We start from the raw sequence: 20,291 nt of genomic DNA on the forward strand, positions 1-20,291 counted from the left end.
ACAAGCAAGGAGCAATAATGGCTAACTCACTAACTCACATTTTTAATAACTTTTCCTAAAATGTGCCTATGTTGTAGAGGATTTAAAACAACAGATGCATAAATAAGATCCCAAACAACAAAGATGAAATAAGGTTGGGCACAGATAAATATTTTCCCCCATATTCGGGGGAAAAACTTTAATCGCAATCTGCTGCTGTAGTTCTCGTTGAATTTACGCTTATCATCCACGAGAGGGCAGTGTGCTTTCAATTAAGCCTCACATCAGAAAAAGGGACGTTGTATCCAAACTCATTCGAGTTGGGGGCCGGCTTCAAGACATTTGGAATTGAGCACAAATCCCCCCACATTATTCTTTGCACTCGGCTGAGTCTTCCCGGAGTGCGCACACATGCATGCAGCAGGATGGACGCGATTTGGATGTGCCTTTGGATCATTTTGGGAATAACTGGAGTTAATGGTAGGCTCCAATTTCTTAAGGTTTTGACTTGATTTTAAACACTCTAAAGAGCAATAGTTTCGAATTGTGCTACACGATGATTTCATTTTTGTTTGTCAACAGCAAATAAGGATGTTTTGTTGTATTTATATTAATAAGGATACTAACTGCAATGCTAACTGTTCTACTTTTAATTAATTATTGTATGTACCAACATTTTGATAACACAAACGTAGCAGTGTTCGTAGGATTTCGAATATAATGTACTTTTAAGATCTTTATCTCTTATTGGGATGAAATGCGCACTAGACGTGCTTACATCAGAATATTTGACATATGCATACTATATACAAAGTGCCAATGTATCACAGAAACACTTATAAGCCCTGGAAAAAAAAAAGAGCCTGTTTTAATGATCATGAAGATTTTACTTGTCCCAGAAATGATCAGTTAGGCATTTTATGCACCTCGACATAAATTAGCTGACATAAATGAAAGACTTTGTTTTGACAACTTTTTGAAATAATGGTTTCAATTTGGAGTTTTCTAATGTCTGTTTGCTGCTCCAGGTTCGAATGTGTGCACCTCAAGGGGTGCCAGCACATGTAAGCAGTGTCTGGCTGTGCACCCCAGCTGTGCATGGTGTGTACAAGAGGTGGGTGGTTCTGAGTTCCATTTCTATGGCTTAACTCATGTTGTACCAGAAATTTTTAGACCCTCCTTTAGCCTAAAATGTAAAAAAAAATATCAATTTAAATATTTGAATATCTGGGTAAGGCTTTTAAGTACCCGGGGTTGAATATGTGGACGTAAAAGTCCGTCTTTGGGATTGAATGAGTTAACTGATGTTATACTGTAAACTCCTAAAGTTGGACCAATTTGCTGTCAGGAATTCGGTCACGGGGAAGGCAGCTCGTCCCGCTGCGACCGAAAAGCCAATTTGGTGGCGGCGGGCTGCGCCCCTTCGGCCGTGGAGTCTCCAAACAGCAGGATGCAGGTGATCGAGGACCGGCCCCTCAGCAAGAAGGCGGCGGGGGCCACGCAGGACGTGACCCAGATCAAGCCCCAGAAACTGCACATTACTCTGAGGCCCGGTGAGCCACAGCAGAGATGCGCCACAGAAACAAACATTCATCAGCTCAAACGAAGCTTCGTGAAGCACTTGTGATATTCTTTGACTGGTACTCTTAAGTCCACGATGCAGGGGAAATTTAATACATTTCCACTGGACTGGTTTATTTTTAAACCAATAGCACCATGCAGAGGACAAAAAATATCATGAGTGCTTCATGAAGCTTCAGTTTCACATCACTACTTTGTTTCAGTTGCCATTCATAAATGACATCAAGGGCTTTTTTGTATCGTTTCCTAAGACGACGCCAAGCGCTTTACGGTAAAAGTGCGGCAGGTGGAGGACTACCCCGTGGACCTGTACTACCTCATGGACCTCTCCTACTCCATGAACGATGACCTGTACCGCTTGAGGACACTGGGCAAGGGCTTGGCCGAGGCCATGAATCGCACTACAAGCAACCTCCGCATGGGATTTGGGGCCTTTGTGGACAAGCCCATCTCCCCTTACATGTACATCTCACCCAAGGAGGCCGTGAAAAACCCTTGTTATAGGTACAAGATTTTTGTTCTCTTCTTTGGCGCAGAAATGATGTCAAAACAACGTGTGTCCAGTTGTCGCTATTTATGTAACAGAAACATTATCATTATTCATACCTATCATTGAAAAAGGTGAATAATTCACCAAAACGAATCCCCGGTTGAATGAATCGATAACTGTTTTCGATAATCAATTATTTAAAGACATAAAATGTACTCAACTTTACTCAACTATCAGATTTTTTAGTTCACTCCTCATCAAGCCAAATCAAAATCGAACACCTTCACATTTTTTATTTTTATTTTTATATTTTTATTTTGGAACATAACAATCATAATGTTTGATTCTTTTCTAATGTTATGGACCAAGCGAGTCATGAATCATAAAAATATTGTTAATATTTTTTAATATTGTTAAAAATATTATTAGTTAGTTTCCTGCACAGTTTGAAAAAAAAAAAGTCCTATTTTTTTATAAAGGGATGAAAATGACTTTTGATTAGTCGATAAAATAATTGACTGATTAATGCATTATTGAAATAGTTGCAGCTAGCACTGGGCAATAAATCATAAAGATTTCATGAATTCCTCATTTTAAGAATTGACCATAACATGAGCTAAATCGTAAAAATCAAGGTTTCACACAAAATGACAGACTGCTAGATGGGTGGTTATCGAGACGTGTTTACAGTAGTTACACACTACTTAAAAGTAGCACTAAAAATGCACCTGACAATTTGGTGACAGAATGTGGACTTTTGAACATGTATGTAAGCTGAAAGTGGAAACTTAATTTGGCAGACACATTCTCACAATAGTTTTGAAAAAGTTTTTTTTTAATCACTGTTCTAAATCATTTATCCTTCATGTTGTGATGAAAAACTGAACAAGTTATGCATAGGCTATAAATAGCTTTTCTCCCGACATTATTGTCATTCTGAATGACTTCTGGGGAAAAAAAATCTAGATTTTGTTTTTGGACCTCATACCAAAAGTCATTTGGTATAAAATAAAAACACCAGAAAGTGTGCAAACAGCAAAGCAAAAGTCGCATATCAGGTATTAAGTAAATATTGTGCCTCAAATACTTCCCTCTGTATTTTTTTAATATATTTTAATTTTTTTAGAGTGCCATGACAATGTTCAAATGTAAATTATACGCCTTTTTTCAGTGTTTGTCCTAATTGGTTTCTGTTCAACGGATAGCATAAACACCACCTGCCGGCCCCAGTTTGGCTACAAGCATGTTCTGTCGTTGACGGACAAAGTGAGCCGCTTCACCGAAGAAGTGAGGAAGCAAATGGTATCCAGGAACCGAGATGCCCCTGAGGGAGGCTTTGACGCCATCCTCCAGGCGGCAGTTTGCAAGGTACGCCCATTTGCTCCTAAATATAAAACTCAGATATTGCTGTTGCAAAGGATCACAAAAATATACCGCGCTTGTAGTATGATAAATTATTTTTTAGTAGTGTATGGGAAAATGAAGCTTCATGAAGCACCTTGTGTTGTTATTTAACTCCTTTAGGTGGTGCTCTTAGTTTAAAGATAAACACTAGTGGGGTGGAAATGTAATAAATTTGCCCTGTTTCTGAACCAAGAATACCATCTCGAGGAGTCAAACAAAAAAAACCCATAACAGGTGCTTCATGAAGCTTCATGTGGTTGTTTCTATTTTTTAGACTAAAAGGACTTTTTAATACAGAAAATAAAAACATACTTTCTGTACATACATACTTATTGTCGTAGTAAATTCATAACTCGTCAATAATCAGGTTGATAAATTCAATTTTCTCATGTACAATTAATACCTTAAAAAACACATTTTGCCACATGCTGACTTTAAAGTGAGAGTACTCATTTAATTATTGTCAGAGTTCTCACTTAAGTCACAATTTTGAGAAAAAAATGTGTTTGTGTAGTCAGAATTCTGACTTCATTCTTAGAATTTTGACTTTCAGAATATTCAGTTTAAAGTCAGATTTCTGACTATACAGTGATCCCTTGCTACTTTGCACCTCACTTTTCGCACCCTCAGTGCATCGCAGATTTTTTTTCATTAAAAAATATGCATATTGCAGAGCAATGCACTGAAGGTTCCCTGCATGCCAGACATCAATTATTAAATGTTGTATTGTAACTGTACTGTTATACCTTCCCGTTTCCATCCATTGGCTGTAGCCGGGATCACTGAGAGCTGCGGTTGGCCTGAAAGTCGAATTAGAGTGAAGCCTATGGCTGACCAAACATTATAATAAGCAGAGTTTACACTTGAAATTCCAATTTATTACAAAAGAAATTTAGGTAAGAGATTTAAAACACTCTGCTGCTGCGGTGCTCTCCCTTAGCGTCTCCCTAACAGTGTGTGTAAATTTCATGAGAGAGACTGTATAGCTAATCTGTCAATCAGATCAGCTCACGGGCACTTCTACAAGACACGTGCATGATCATCGACCAATGAGGGCAGGAGTGGATACAACTTCCGGGCGGGAGTTTTCAGTCCCCTTTAATTCCGAGCACAAAGTAAGAATAGTGTCAGAATTCTTTAAACTAAGAATTCTGATAATAAAATGAAAAACCTGGAAATCGGGTGAAAATTACGAGATAAAAGTCAGAACTCTGCCAACTCTTTTTTCTTCTTCACTAGCCCGCTTCCTGTCCTGTAAATGTCTATGTAGAATCTTAGGCATACGGGTAATGGTAATATAATATATGCAAAGGTTGAACTTGTTCAATTAATAATAAAAAAAAATACTTTTGAGAAATGACACTATTAGGCTAAGGAAATATTTTGTCATCGTAACATTTTGGCTAATATGTTGCGAATGGATGATAACCCAGGAGAAGATCGGCTGGCGCCCCGGCGCATCCCACCTCCTCATCTTCACCTCGGATGCCAAAACGCACGTGGCGTTGGACGGTCGCCTGGCCGGTATCGTGCAGCCCAATGACGGACGCTGCCACCTCAACTCGGCCAACTTGTACAGCATGTCTACCGTCATGGTTAGCGTGCGGTGTGTGTGTTTGTCGCTCACGCTTGGGTAAAAGTGTGCAAACGGGGCGAAATAAACACTAATATTTCAATCTTTCCTTTGGACAGGATTACCCATCCCTCGCTCTCATCACGGAGAAGATGTCAGAGAACAACATCAACCTCATCTTCGCTGTCACCAACCCTGTGGTTTCGTTGTACCAGGTCAGCATTTTATGATTGCGGCGGGAATGCGCCAAACATTTAGCGGTTCCAAAATTTTGAGCAAATTATGGATGGAAAAGCAATAAAATCATGACACAATAAAGCGTCCAGTTCGATTGCTCTCCTCTCATCCCCGTACGCTGAAATGTACAATATTCAGCATTGTTGTCCTCGATTCAATTCGGTTATTCAAATCTGAAGGATTTATCATTCTTTGTGTTTTCCGTACAGTATACTGTAGTATATAAAAAATGCAATGAGGAAAAATTTCTGCAGAAATCAAAAGCAGGAGCCGGAGAGATGAATGCAAACGGAGAAGAATGGCAGCTCTGACCGGTCTGTTATTACTTAATCCCGAACATGCAGCGCATTCTTAAACTCTTCCAAACCTCACTGGCTCTTAAAAGACATTTTTGAACGCCACTCGGGAGGGAATGGAAATTCTACGATTTATCACCAGCGCGCAGTGTTCCGACTCAGCAGTTTTGCAGTTAGGAGACAAATGTGAATGGATTTAGATAGGAAGAGGGGGAAATTATTGAACATTTAAAAATACAATGTAAATTACTTTTTAAATTGGTAAAATATTAAAAAAAACTGTGAATAGTATGTTGTAATATTGTGCTGTGAGCCTTAGAATAGGACAAATGCAATGTATAGTAATATAGTAGTGAGGCTGTACTGTACCTCATAATACAGTATAATATTGTATAATATAACTGCAATTATTCAACAATTAATTAGCGATTATTATTACCAGTAATTATCAAATTAAACATTTTTAATGATTTGAAACATAACCCAATTCAACATGGTCCAAATTCAGGTTCTAACTCTCTTTATATTTAATCGAAATAAGCATTTTTAAACTTTTGCTTTTACTTTGGGAAGAAATTTTCAACATTTTCTGTCCTTTTTTCTGATGTTATGGTAGTGATGGACAAACAAAGCTTCATGAAGCACTTGTGGGATTTTTTTGACTACTCTAGATGGAACTCTTGGTTCAAACAGGCAGGGGAAATTTAATATATTTCAATTGCACTGGGGTTTATTTTTAAACCAAGAGCACCATCTAGAAGAGTCAAAACATAACTGGTGCTTCATGAAGCTTCGTTTTCCCATTACATTATAGACCAAATGAGTAATATAATACTGACACGTATTTTACTTGCTAGTGCATTTGAAAAAATGTCCTGTCTGTTGAATAAAAGAATAGAAAATAATACATATGTCAGATGTACAATGATTGTTAGTCGTAGCTATTGAGTATAGTATAATATTTAGCCTCTATGAAATATTTTTCCAGGAAAGTACCCCTTCCCTCTAGTCTAAACTGAATTTTGTTCCATCAGTGTATGATTTATTAAACTTTGAAACTCAGTCATTTTTAGTGATATTTCTTGACATATTTAATTCAGCGACTCCATATAATAGATTGTAAAACCTTTTTTACTTCTGGTTCATCTTCCACAAAATTGAATGACAATGCACACCTGAAAAAAAAACTCAAGGTCACTAGAACACATTTTATCAAAGAGTAGCTTCATGTCCCAATTAATTTGCTCTTAATTTGAAAACTGTATTTTTCTTATCACGATATTAAACAACTACAGTTAAATTAGATTTTCTGATACATTCAGAAACCCTGTTAAAATCCCAAGTGCCTTCACATATCCCCATTTGTGAACTGCTGTACTCTACTATTACTCTCCCCAAGTAAATATTGATTTTTTTTTCATTCACAATCCAGTATTTATTGTCTTGACCAATCTGCTTGCCTTCCCATTTTATTTTTGTAGAACTACAGTGAGCTGATTCCCGGCACCACAGTGGGAACTTTGTCCAATGACTCCGGCAATGTTATTCAGCTCATTTTGAAGGCCTATGCTGTAAGTGTTACTTGTACACACAGGAAACACGTTTGTGGCCATCGGGTTGTTGACACACACCGTACCAACTGTGTGTGAGTCACACACGCAGTCTGGTCAACTCATTCACAGAAATACTGTCATGGCACGTCTGTGGGGATTTTTAGATGGGGGAGTTGTTACATCTCAAAATATTCATCCTTTCTTGTGTGTAACATCTCTGTGTCCCACTTGTACCATCGCCGCAGAAAATCCGTTCCAAGGTGGAGCTGGAACTTCTAGACGTCCCGGAGGAGCTGTCCCTCTCTTTCAACGCCACGTGTTTGAATGGAGAAGTCATCCCAGGCCTCAAGTCCTGCTCCGGACTCAAGATAGGAGACACAGTGAGTCCAAAGCAGCACTTAAACTGAGTTCCAGCAAATGTATCTATCTACCATCTGTCAACATACAGGGATCTATCCAGTCCAGCGCTAATCCAAACCGCAAACTTGTTGGAATGGCTTCTTGTCCGTCATATAGTAGCGATGGGAAAGTGAAGCTTCATGAAGCAACTGTGTTATTTTTTAACTCTTCTAGATGGTGCTCTTGGTTTAAAAAATAAACTCCAGTGCAATAAAAATGGATTGGATGTCCCCTGCCGCTTTGAACCAAGTGTGCCATCTAGAGCAATGGTTCTCAAATGGGGGTACTTGAAGGAACGTCAGGGGTACTTGAGATTTTAAATAAAACAAGCATGCAAAAAAATCTGCGGACCCCCGGGGGTCCATTGTCTGACTGCTAGAGGTCCGTGAAATACTTTGGATTAATAATGAAAACTTATATATATATTTGTGTTAATTTCATTTTATTTTATATTAAGTTGCAAAAGTATTTATGACCCTTCAATAAAGTAATCAATTCAATCAGTTTAGTTGTTTTGGGGCACAGCTTTTGTCTTCTGATGTTTAGACTGCTGATATAACCTTAAGCGTTAGTTCCCTTTGTCCATTTTTGACCTTCACAGTTTCTATTTGTAAACTGTCTTTTGTTTCTTCCTGTTTTTTTTTTCCTGGTTTATTTTTCCATACCTTCTTTAAAGTTCTTCTTCTTACCACCCTAGGTGACAGTTTTTGGCCAGCACACAGTTTTCTCAGGGCCTCATTTTCTCCTTATATGGTCGTTCTACCACACGCCTTCACTGCTTGCCTTTGGGCCTGCACCAGATTTCGATGTAATGGCAAATGAATGATTACTTGCATGCGTCTGGAGGCATTCCTCATATGTCCTTACAACACAGCCCATTGGCCTTTAATTATGAATTTATTTTAATCAGCACAAATTAAATACAAATCATTATGTTTTTTTATTATGCTGCCAACGACTATAATAAGCCTCGCGTTGAAGGTGGCGTGTTTGCCTTAAATGACCTAACCATAATAAGTTGTTTATTTAAGATGGGTTATGGATCGTGTAAAATTTCAACTTTTTTTTTAAACCAAGAGCACCATTGAGAGTTTCATGAAGCTTCATTTAGCATGTATGACATGCCACAGCATGGTGTTTATGCTTTGTGAATATTCTTTGTGTTTTTAAAGCTACAAGTCCCTATAGAACTTTGATTCTATCTCGTGGAATCTATAGGCAAACACAAAGCCCTTCGAGAGGGGCTGTCAAATATTTTTCGACAGCGGCATTATACTTTACCACAATTGTGGTTTTAAAATGACATCTAACCAGAGCAATGGTTTGTCAACCTTTTTTGAATTATTTAACAGTCAAGTATCCTGTAACCAACGCGAAGCTGTGCAATACATGTCTGATTCATTAAACTGCATTTTTAACAATGTATTTTATTCTGTAGCTCCATTGTTTGACATCATCTGTTTTATTTTCCAGCTTATCCGCCTATAGTGTTTTGCAAAGGAGTACTACAACACAGTTTAGCTATAAGTTGCTTCTTGTTCCAATTATTTTGTTCTTAATTTGAAAAGAAAACTGACTGTTCCTGTCACAGCATTGAACGGCATTAAATTAGATTTGCTGATAACCCCAAGGGTATTTGTCACTTCATTTAGAACCACTGATTAGAACCATTCAAGCAATGCTTCTCAAATAGTAGCAGTTCTCATATTAAGATTTTAGAGCAGGAATAAGAGGTCGCCAAATTTACACAGAAAAAAAAAAATCGAGATTTTTACATTTTCCATGGCTTGTGTGTCAGGTGTCTTTCAGCGTGGAGGCCCGAGCACGAGCCTGCCCCAAACAGAAGAAAAAGAAGACCTTCATCATCAAGCCAGTTGGTTTCAAGGACTCGCTATCCATCACCGTCACCATCGAATGTGACTGCAAGTGCCAGAACAAGGCTCAGCCGAGCAGCCCCAAGTGTCACCACGGCAACGGTACCTTCCAATGCGGCATCTGCACGTGCCACCCAGGACGCCTGGGCCCGCACTGCGAGTGCGCCGAGGGCGACTACGGACCGGCCGACCAGGACCGCTGCACCGAGTCCGGTGTGTCGGGTGTCTGTAGCGGGCGTGGGGACTGCGTGTGCGGCCAGTGCGTGTGCCACACCAGTGACTTTGGCAAAGTGTGGGGGAAGCTGTGCGAGTGCGATGACTTCAACTGCCTTCGCTATAAGGGAGAACTTTGCTCTGGTATGTACCATATTTTTTTATTTTATCATTAAATCTCAGTGAGATGGAGTCTGTCCCAGCTGACTTTGGCCAAAAAGTATAGACAAACAAGCAACTATACTCAAATTCCCATCTATGGACAATTTAGAGTCTCTGATATACAATATATAATGTACCGTATTTTTCACACTATATGGCACACCGGATTATAAGGCGCACCCTCAATTAATGGCATATCTTAATACTTTTTCCATATATAAGGCGCACCGGATTATAAGGCGCACCCTCAATTCATGACACATTTTAAAACTTTTTCAATCAAAATATAGTAATACTCAAAGTAATATCAATAATAACTCAAATAATAGCTCTAAACCCTCAAAGCATCATAACTCAATGTCAATATGACCATCCTTGTTCAACTGTAAACACACAAAAGAAAAGGATAAAGCTTACTTTATCAGTTTATTCCCCATCTATGAATCCCAATCTCAATATTGATCCATATATAAAGCGCACCATCAGCTTTTTAAAAAAAATAAAATAAAATAAGGCTTTTAGGTGGGCCTTATAGTGCGGAAAATACGGTAATTCAACAATAGATGCCAGCATATAGTAAAAAATACGCAAGTAGGACTGCAACTAACAGTTTTTTAAAATAAGTTATCAATTGATAAATCCATTTTTTAAAAAAAGCATTCCTTTATTCAAATATAGAATGTTTTTATACAAACAGATATACTTCTTTATGATTTTGTGACTTATTTGGTATGCAAAGTCAGAAAATAGCCCACAGCGATGATCATTGTTTTCCAAAATAAAAACCAATGTTGGTAATTGTTTAATTTTGATTCGACTAGAGGTGAAGCAATTAATCAACAAATAATGGTTAAGTATATTAATTGATCATTTAAAAATGTCCTTTTTGAATGGAGTGATGAAAATTAAAACTTTTTTGTGAAATCTGATTTCCCTCAAATCTGTTCCATGGACTAAAGAAATATGATCAAATAAAATGTGTATGGGATAAAAATCTGAGGATTTTCACAATTTTCATTCCCCCAAATTATGAATTTACCTTTTTGAATGAAGTGATGAAAATTTTTTTAAAAAAAAACATGTAAAATATATAATATATATTAATAATAGTAATGAATACATATTTTTTTATTTAATAATATCCTGCCCTAGATTCAGCACAATAAATCCATTCCATGGACTGAAGAAAAATGATAGTATAAAATGTCTATGGGCTAAAAAAATTGAGGATTTTCACAATTTTAGGTCCCAAAATTATTATAAAAAATAGTTATTAATCTGATTATGAATTAGCTGTCAATGATTGCACTTCTTAGACATGAGTACTGTATTTGATCTAACCTAACCCGGGGAGGGTTGAAATGAGTAATTTGGAATTTCCATCAAGGGTTAACAATAAATGGTCAGTGTCTTTGTGTCTATGAGAATATACGCGCACACACACACACACACACACACACACACACGAATCTGCAGCGCAAGTTGGCAGCAGTCATTACCGCATACGGACTTGCCATGCACCTCATCTGGTAAGAATTACAACCAAAAACATTTCTCTTCTCAGCCCAGGACATGGGTTCCATTCACAATTACCACGTGCTGCACTCAATGTGCATGTTATGAAGATTCACGTGCGCAGCATGAATTTTGAGTCAAAGGGTTTTCATTTTGAAGGCAAAATGAATGAAAATGTAGAGACTGAGTGAAAAACATGACATCAGGCCTCATGCATGAGTAAGTCAACCGGGGACTTTTTGGTGTAATGCTGGTGTAACAATGGAAGGTCTGTTAGATGCTGTCAGTAATTTTCCTTGTTCTTGTCCACACCGATTTCCAAAATTCTCTCGCGAGAACTTCACAAAACAGTTGAAACTTCCAGAAACAGTATTAAAGGGGACGTCTAGTCAACAGTTTTCTTCAAAATATGTTCTAGGCAGCCCCACTAGTGTGAAAAAAAGTGATCAGTAGAAACAGTAACTGCATTGAGATGTCAGCATCAACGTGTCCTGTCATTTATGTCAATTATGAAGCACTTTAGCTCTTTATACATTAGATTTTCACTCTTGCAAATTCAACATTCACTAAAAATTCTCTTTTAGTTACATTTCATTTTGTATCAAACAGTATTTAAGTACTCAGCATCCTTACCAAAGATTTCATAATTTCGGAATTTACATGAGATTTTCTTTGTTTTCGCTGGCCTAAACTCGGGATTTTAAATCATATTTAGTTTGTGACATGAATTAAGCAGAAAAATCCTCCACTCGTTATTTTTTTCCCTGCCTCAAGGAGCGGCCATTTAGCCACTTGCTTTTGACGGAAAATGACGTCACAATTGCTCAGAGCTCAGGTAGCAACCAGTCATGTTTCAGCTCAGTCACGTGACCAAAGTTAGAAAACAGATGAGCGGTGATTGGTCGGTGTTGAGCCCTGAGCAACCGTGCTGTCATTTTTAGTCAACAGGACGTGACAAGATGGCTGCCCCCTGAGATATTAATATATAATTAATTTTCCAACAAGGCAATAATAATCACACTGCTGTGATTAGACAAATGTGAGCGCATAGAACATATGATTGAAACACAAATTTTTAACTTAACAACCTACAGAGTGAACCCTGACTATTCATACGGGTTATGGTTTTAATAGATTGTAAACAAACCCATCTTTAGAAAAATACCACTGCGTTTTCGGGCAGATGTTCGCCATCAAGATGGCTAGCTATCAATGACTTATAACGAGCAAGATGTTTGGACAACATCTTAGGGCATTTCATAAACGCCACAAAATATGCGGGTGGGTACGAATAGGTGTATTTTTCAGACATCACATTTATTTTGGCTGTGATTAACACTTCACAGGGAGTTTTTTGGACCAGTTAAGCTAACATAAAGCACATTAAAGTACAAGCAGTGTAGTGTCCTTTCCAGTTGCGTACTTCTTTGCATCTTAACATCTCAATGGTATGTTTACACATACGCTATGCATTCCCCCGAGTGGACAGATTAACATGAAAATACCTATGTGCTTACTCACGGGCCTGGCGTATTGTAATGGCGCTAAAAATAAAGCCATGTTTGGGCCGACACAAAAAGGGGCCAGAACGGGAGATTTTCAGGCAATGGCGCTTGCCTTCAAAGGTTAAAGAAATGGAAGCATCTTTACAATAGTCGGTTCTGCGAGGAAGTGGTGATTGTTACAGATCATTGTTTGATGGGGTTATGGTGATTGTGGTCGTAATGCTTTGTGCACTGTCACCCTATTTATTGTCTGGCTGTAGACAGATGGGAAAAACATGGCAAATATAAACGTTAACCAAAAGCACATATTGTTTTTCGCGAGGTCTGGAACATGAAAAGACACACACACCAAAAAAATCCTGATTGCAGTCTTTGAAAATAATATAAACCTTGTGAGAAATACTGCACTGACATAAAAGAACCAAATATTGCGACACTTTGAAGACACATTATGCATGCTTTTCCCGGCACAATTTAATAACAGGTTTGGGACATGCTTATGTCAGTATATACCAAGGAGATACAATAATATATATTTTTAAAACCCAATTTGCAGAACAGCTTTATCATAAACACAGGGGGTCTCAAATGAACCACCGGGAACATATGAAGGCAGTCGGGTGGTACATGAGATTATAAAAATATATTTAAAAGTGTCATCCATGAAAAAAACATTTTAACATAATGATTAAAATGTACACATTCCAGAAAAATATATAATTTTGTTATAAAAGAATTTTATAGTAAGTAACCAACACAAACTGTCATATTGATGGCTGAAAGGCAAAGATTTTTTGATGGCAGATTATAGCTGGACAAACAGCATTCTACAAGAAAACTATTTTTTTTCGAGTTTTCCAAAAAGCTATTTTTTTCGGGTTTTACATTTCATACACTGACCCTATTTAGAAGTTAATGATTTCTTTGTCAGAACAGATCTTTACTTATTTATTTATAATTAGGCATATTATTTATCCTAAAACTAAAGATTTACTTGTTGAACTCATTCCTATCAAAATACATATTTTTATGTGTTTAGGAGTTCAGATATTCAATGCCAGGTTCTTATATGAATAGGTTATAAGTACATAGGAATGTCTGGACTCTTAAAAAAAATTAAAATAAAACGAAAACATAAAACAAATATGTCTTTAGGTTCGAATTAGTTAGTTAAAAAATTCTCCACCAAAAAGGTAGACGCAATTTAGGACTACACTCCTCTTCTCTTTCTACTCTCAGGTCATGGCGTTTGCAACTGCGGTTTTTGCCAGTGTGCCCCCGACTGGCAGGGGGAGAACTGCAACTGTTCCACGCGCACCGACACCTGCATGTCCCATCTGGGCTTGCTGTGCAGCGGGCGTGGCCAGTGCGTGTGCGGCGCCTGCGAGTGCACCCAACCCGGCGCTTACGGAGCCACCTGTGACAAGTGCCCCACCTGCCCTGACGCCTGCACCATGAAAAAGTACACAGGAGTATTCACTATGGTCACTTTGTGTTTAATCAACCGGGAATTTGGTCATATTTTGTTATTGTTGTATTTTTTCTCTTATGGCAGGGAATGTGTGGAGTGTAAACATTTCAATAGAGGCAATCTATTTGAGGACAACACCTGCGCCCGAATCTGCAAGGATGAGATTGTGCTGATGGAGGAATTGGGTGAGGTGCATGCTTGGTATAATCAAAAATTGAAAATACCCACCAAAAAAAATGATCTAGAGAAAATTACCGAACATTTGTCCGTCAGTGTCAAAAGAAAAAAATAAACACTAACAACAAGCCCCTAAAAAGAAATATGAACACTGCGCATCTCACAAGCGACATTTTGGACTTTGCGGCTAGTGCTTCATGATACAAACGCGGTCAACTGCACCTACAAGGACGAGAACGACTGCGTGCAGCGTTTCCAGTACTACGAAGATGCTAGCGGCAAGTCCATCCTGTTTGTCGTCAAGGAGCCAGGTAACCGAATCATTAATTGAAATTTTACAACAGTTGTTTTTATTAGTAGGTTTAGCTAGATGATTTCATTCATGAGAATTAATTGAATTATAACCATTTATAAGCAATTATTTTATACATATATATATATATATATATATATATATATATATATATATATAATATATATATATATATATATATACATACGTTGATATAAATTATATTAATAAATAAAACACTTTTCATCTTAAGATTCAATTACAACTTGCATATAGATACCCATAGGTATATTTTCCAGTCTGAGTCAATTGTCCTGAGACAATAAAATAAAGAAAAACTATTACATAACCCAGGTTGCATCACTTTTAAAAAAAAAAAATCTAAAAATCTGATCAAAAGTAACTAAAAAAAAAAAACGTTTAAGGTCTCTTTTACTCATTTTTATGTGAAAATATGTTAATAGAAAATTTGTCTTATACTTGTCTTATACTTATCGTTATCATTCCGAGGTTTATTTTACTAAATAGTTTATTGTGAATTATTAAACAACACAAAAAATACAAAATACAAATATATTTTCATAATTTTTTATTTGAATAAATTATATTAGTGATAGACATACGAAGCTTCATGAAGCACTTGTGATATTTTTTTAACTCCTCTAGATGTCACTTATGGTTCAGAGACAGGTGAAATTTAATACATTTCTACTGTCCTAAGATTTATCTTTGAATCAAGAGCACCACCTAGAGGATTCAAAAATAAATATCACAGGTGCATCATGAAGCTTCATTTATCAGTATAAAGAATGTATCTATGTGTTTGGCATGTTCTTTCTTTCATAAAAAAGTCTTCCTTCAATGTTGTTCTCAGTTTTGCTCCCACATTTTTGCTAGTGACTGATATATCTTGCACCTCATTTGAATGTGTGTCAAGTGACATCTTGGAGCCACTTTACAGGAGAAAACAAAGATATTTGTTCAGCTCAGACTCGGCTGTCATGGATGAAAGTTAAAGGGTACATGTTTGCACGAAGTGAAGCATCAGTGATTTCTGTCTCGCATGCGTACCTCTTATGTGCACCCTGATAATAAAAGATTAACCTTAAAGAGGAATTCAAGTAAAAAAAAATAAAAAATCGACCCCACTAGTCTAGACATGGTGTTATTTCCTGTCTCTTTTTTTTAGTTTAGTTGACGTTCACAAGCAAGTGGCAAAATTGCTGCCCCTTGAGCTGGAGATCAATTTTGTTGCTTAATTAGTATCCCGCAAGCATAATAATCATCAGGGTATTTTAGTAAGACTAGTGCAACTACATAGAACATATTATTGTCAAGAAATTCTGACTTCTGACCCTTCAAAACTTGAGAATGCATTAGTGGTATTTTATTCATAAAAAATGTTATGTACAGTATTTTACATGATTGTTCAGTCCAAATATTTGTTCCTTTGTTGGATTTGTTCCGGTATACCTAATGAAGTATCCTAGAACCTTGGTCAGTATTCATTTAAAATTCATTTGCTTGTTGGGTGGTGATGGAGAGGGGAAGGGACTCATTTAATGGGCCTCAATTGCCCGGAGAGAAAGTCTATCCCAGGGTCTCTTGCCTCTAATGAATAAGCGGGTCTAATTTAGCCTGCACATTTAGAGCAGGGAAATACACCAAAGTTTACCTTGAACACGTTTGTGCCCCGCCGAGGCAAAGTGGCTCGTAAAACATCCCGGCCCGGCTCCTTCGGGATCCGCTGACTCCACATTAGGAGAGCTAGGTAAGCAAAAAGAAGTGCAAAACAGAAAGTTAGAAAACAAGTTAGAAGTTACATAAACGCTCAATGAAAGCTTGACGAGATTTGGACTAGAGATGTGATGAGCATGTGATATACGACAGAAGGCTCAAAGGGAAGACAGGAAAGAGCAAAAATAAATGGACGCAAGAGGAGGAAGTGGAGCTTTGATGCCACTTGTAAAATGTGGCCTCTCCCGGAGGGCGCCCTGCACTGCACAAACTAATAAGTCGCGATATTGGGCAAAAAAGCAACAAAAAGGACCAACGACAGCTTATTCTACAAACCAGGGGTGGGAAAATGTGGTTTACTGCATAGTTTAATTTACACCATCAGGAGAACTGCAGTATAGTAGTAATTTAGTTGTTTTTTTTCCACAAATGGTTTGTTAAAAATTAAAATCTGTATTAATTTGTATTTACGTAAATTTTTACAATTAAATTGTTGATCAACAATTAACATTCACTGCTATCCATCATTGAACATTTTGTTCTTTTTAAGACCCTTAAAATAAAGTGTTTAATATCATATCTAAAATGGGGCATTGGTGCCATCTACTGATGATTGTGCATCAGTAAAGTTGTTTGTTTGCAAGATTAAAATTTAGACTGGAGTAGCATCGAACGCTGAAAGATTTTAAGATCGTACAATTTGGTAACGCTCATTATTGTAACCAAGTAATAAGTTCAAAGACCTTTCAAAAACTGCTCCTGTGTTTTAGTGTCACTGACTGGTTTCATATTTTAAAAGAAGTGTATTTTTTTTATAAATTAGCAATATGTATGTATTTATGATTAGTTTTGAATCATTGTTGTAACTGTTGTCATACTTGAATTCTCCTTCAGGTGGTCAATACAGTAATATTTTATAAATCCCCCACTGTGAGTACTATGAATTTCTAGTGGTGTCAAACAATTAATTTTTTAAAAGCTAATTAATCGCAAAACTTTTCAAAGTTGATCTTGATTAATCCCATTTTCCAATAACTGTTTTTTACCAATCTATATATATATATATATATATATATATATATATATATATATATATATATATATATATATATATATATATATATATATATATATATATATATATATATAATTTATTTTTTTTTCAAATTGTTGTCAAAATACAACTGTAGAACAAAACTACCAATTTTGACATTGGAAAATTTTAATTTTGACAGTGCTATTTATTTTTAAAAGCCCTTTCCTCTGTGTTGCGGCATCTCCTCAGACTGTCCCGAGGGTCCAGACATTTTGGTGGCTCTGCTCTCTGTGGCCGGGGCCATCTTGTTCTTGGGCTTGGCGGCGCTACTCATCTGGAAGCTGCTGATCACCATTCATGATAGGCGAGAGTTTGCTAAATTTGAGGAAGAGCGCGCACGGGCCAGGTGGGACACGGTAGGTGGAATGTACGATCATAAAAAAGTCAAATTGTGCGCCCCTCCCCCCTTTTTTATTTTTTTTTACAATGGATTATTTTCTCTTTTGAGACATCCCCATTCAACGGCATTCTGAAAGGATGGACATGTTTTTTCTTTGAATTTGATCATATAATGAACACGTAATCATAGCAAGTCAGTGGCAGGAAAAAAAGCAGAAAAATATGTAAAGGGTGCTTATGGGGGCTGCACACACATGCTGCACCGTGGTGTCTTTTTATTGTTCGTGTGGCCTGCTGTTAGCTGCAGCACTACAAAAGGCTGCTCGCGGAAGGGTTTGGTTTTAAATTAGCCAAAGTTAAGTGGCTTTTCCTGGCAGTTGGCTGCTGTGTGGCTCTCACCAAAGCACAACAATTCATTTCTAATGCTACACCCACTCCAAAGCTGAATCGTTGTTACCATGCATTTCCTACCTGGGACCATCTGGGACTTCATTGTGGGCTTACCCAACTTAAAACCTCCACTAGTCGTAGAAACCTCCACAGTTGTAGAAAGTTCTAGAAGTTATAGAACGTACTAATACAATTTGTACGGTGTCTGCTTCATTTACAGGGACACAATCCTCTTTATAAAGGGGCCACATCTACCTTCACAAACATCACATACAGAGGAAAAGACTGACCCCGGCTGAAAACATTTTGAGGTTGAAGCAGACTTCCACTGGGAAGGCACAGAAACATGTGCAGGTCTCTACTGTCACAATGCAAGAAATAATAAGGATTATTGTTATTTTGTAAATATGACTGTGTGGCTCTCGATATGAGATTTGTCACAAAACAACTCTCTGGCTTAATAAATATTGTTTTCTGTGAGTGTGCCATTCATGATTCATGATCTTCTAATACCTATGTAATAGTGATAGGAAAATGAAGCACCAGCTGTATTTTTTGTACTCCTTTAGATGGTGCTCTTGGTGTAAAGATAAACATTAGTGCAGTTGAACTGTATCGATTTCCCCTCTCTTTGATCCAAAAGTGTCAACTAGAGGAGTAAAAAAATATCACAAGTGCTTCATGAAGGTTCATTTGTCCATCACTATTATATAGGCGTGATTCCAACCAGTGTGCTGTGAGAAAACATCAGGTGCGTCACTTTCACTAAATTGGTCAGAAATATATTTATGTATGACAAATATTGTACCTTTGCTCATCTAGTTATGATTGTGACGGATAAAATAATTGAATGGTCTTCCACGTGATGGAAGAAGACACGCATTTGACTTGTGTACCCAATTTTGGTGACTAAAAGCTAAATATTACAGCTGCAGTTATGATGCAGTGTCAGGTTAACGGTACACATTTTTACACACTTTACTACTCCCTCCTGGCTATAGGTTGCAACTGCTCCTTTTGAGTGCCACATTTTCACCATTTTTTTTTTCACCTTTGAACGTGAAACGGGAGTACAAATCATATCGCTTACTTGCAGCCGTGGACAGCATTTCACACTTTCATCAATTACTATATTATTTTTTTTAATTCTTAAAGAAAAAAAAATCATGTGGCGTTTGGTATTCAACGCTTCGCAAACAACTTTGGTGTTGTACTGCCACCTATCGGACTAGAGTGTGAAGCAGTGGAAAAACAGTAAACACAACTTGAAAACAAAAAACATATCCCACTTAGTTTCTAGTTTCCTATAAATAATTTATAAAAGTATTCTCATCCGTATCTTTCTGAATTCTCATTTGCCGAATGCTCTCTTCTCGGGAGCGTGATTAAAAAAGGGGAGTAGCTTTCGGGCACTGCTCAAAACGGCCTCTGATTGATTCTCTTCTCACTTAAATCCCGCCTGTCCCTTTTTTGACTGGTTCTTTTCTCCTACCTGCGTATGATTCCCTATTCTAATTGGAGTTTCTCACTATGTTTTTTTTTTCTTTTCGTCTTTTATTTGTCAACGAGATTGTCAATTTCGTTGTATGAATGTTCAATTAGTTTTACTTTTTGTTTTCTTCGAGGAAGAAAATAATCGTGAGGTAATGAATAAAGAACATTTTAGTCAATTGAATGGCACTGCTCTCAACCATTACTTTGTTACTTTAAGTGGCTTTATGTCAATAAAATTGTACTTGTCGATGATAACGCTCAAATAGTGCTTACTGATTATAAATAAAACGTCTGTCTTTTTTTTTTTTTTCATTTTATCCAACATTTTGATGTTGGATATGACGGTGTACTTTTTTTTTAGATGATTGGTGAAAAAACTTTGACAACTTCTGAAAAATATTCGTAAACATGTTAAACCACATACTTTTCTTGGGCATGATTTTGTAAAAAGTGTTGGCAGTCGTCCGTCGCCTTTATCAGTGGAGAACCGGAGAGAGGCACCATCGCCGTAAAG

General features: G+C 37.2%; 1 protein-coding gene across 1 annotated transcript; it reads left to right on the plus strand.

The window, feature by feature from the left end:
- The first annotated feature begins 276 nt into the window (after window positions 1-276).
- Window positions 277-18,731, plus strand: itgb3b (integrin beta 3b). Its single transcript, XM_088438830.1, has 15 exons — window positions 277-459; window positions 1,008-1,093; window positions 1,328-1,532; window positions 1,812-2,064; window positions 3,256-3,418; window positions 4,888-5,049; window positions 5,147-5,242; window positions 7,042-7,131; window positions 7,359-7,493; window positions 9,311-9,743; window positions 14,021-14,243; window positions 14,337-14,437; window positions 14,621-14,740; window positions 17,744-17,910; window positions 18,504-18,731. The coding sequence occupies exons 1-15, from the start codon at window positions 405-407 to the stop codon at window positions 18,570-18,572; spliced, it is 2,358 nt and encodes a 785-aa protein (XP_088294956.1). The 5' UTR covers window positions 277-404; the 3' UTR covers window positions 18,573-18,731.
- Window positions 18,732-20,291: the final 1,560 nt, after the last annotated feature.

This window comes from Hippichthys cyanospilos, chromosome 17, assembly GCF_059441005.1.
Source record: "Hippichthys cyanospilos isolate Australia breed blue-spotted pipefish chromosome 17, RoL_Hcya_1.0, whole genome shotgun sequence".
NCBI classification, from domain to species: Eukaryota; Metazoa; Chordata; class Actinopteri; order Syngnathiformes; family Syngnathidae; genus Hippichthys; species Hippichthys cyanospilos.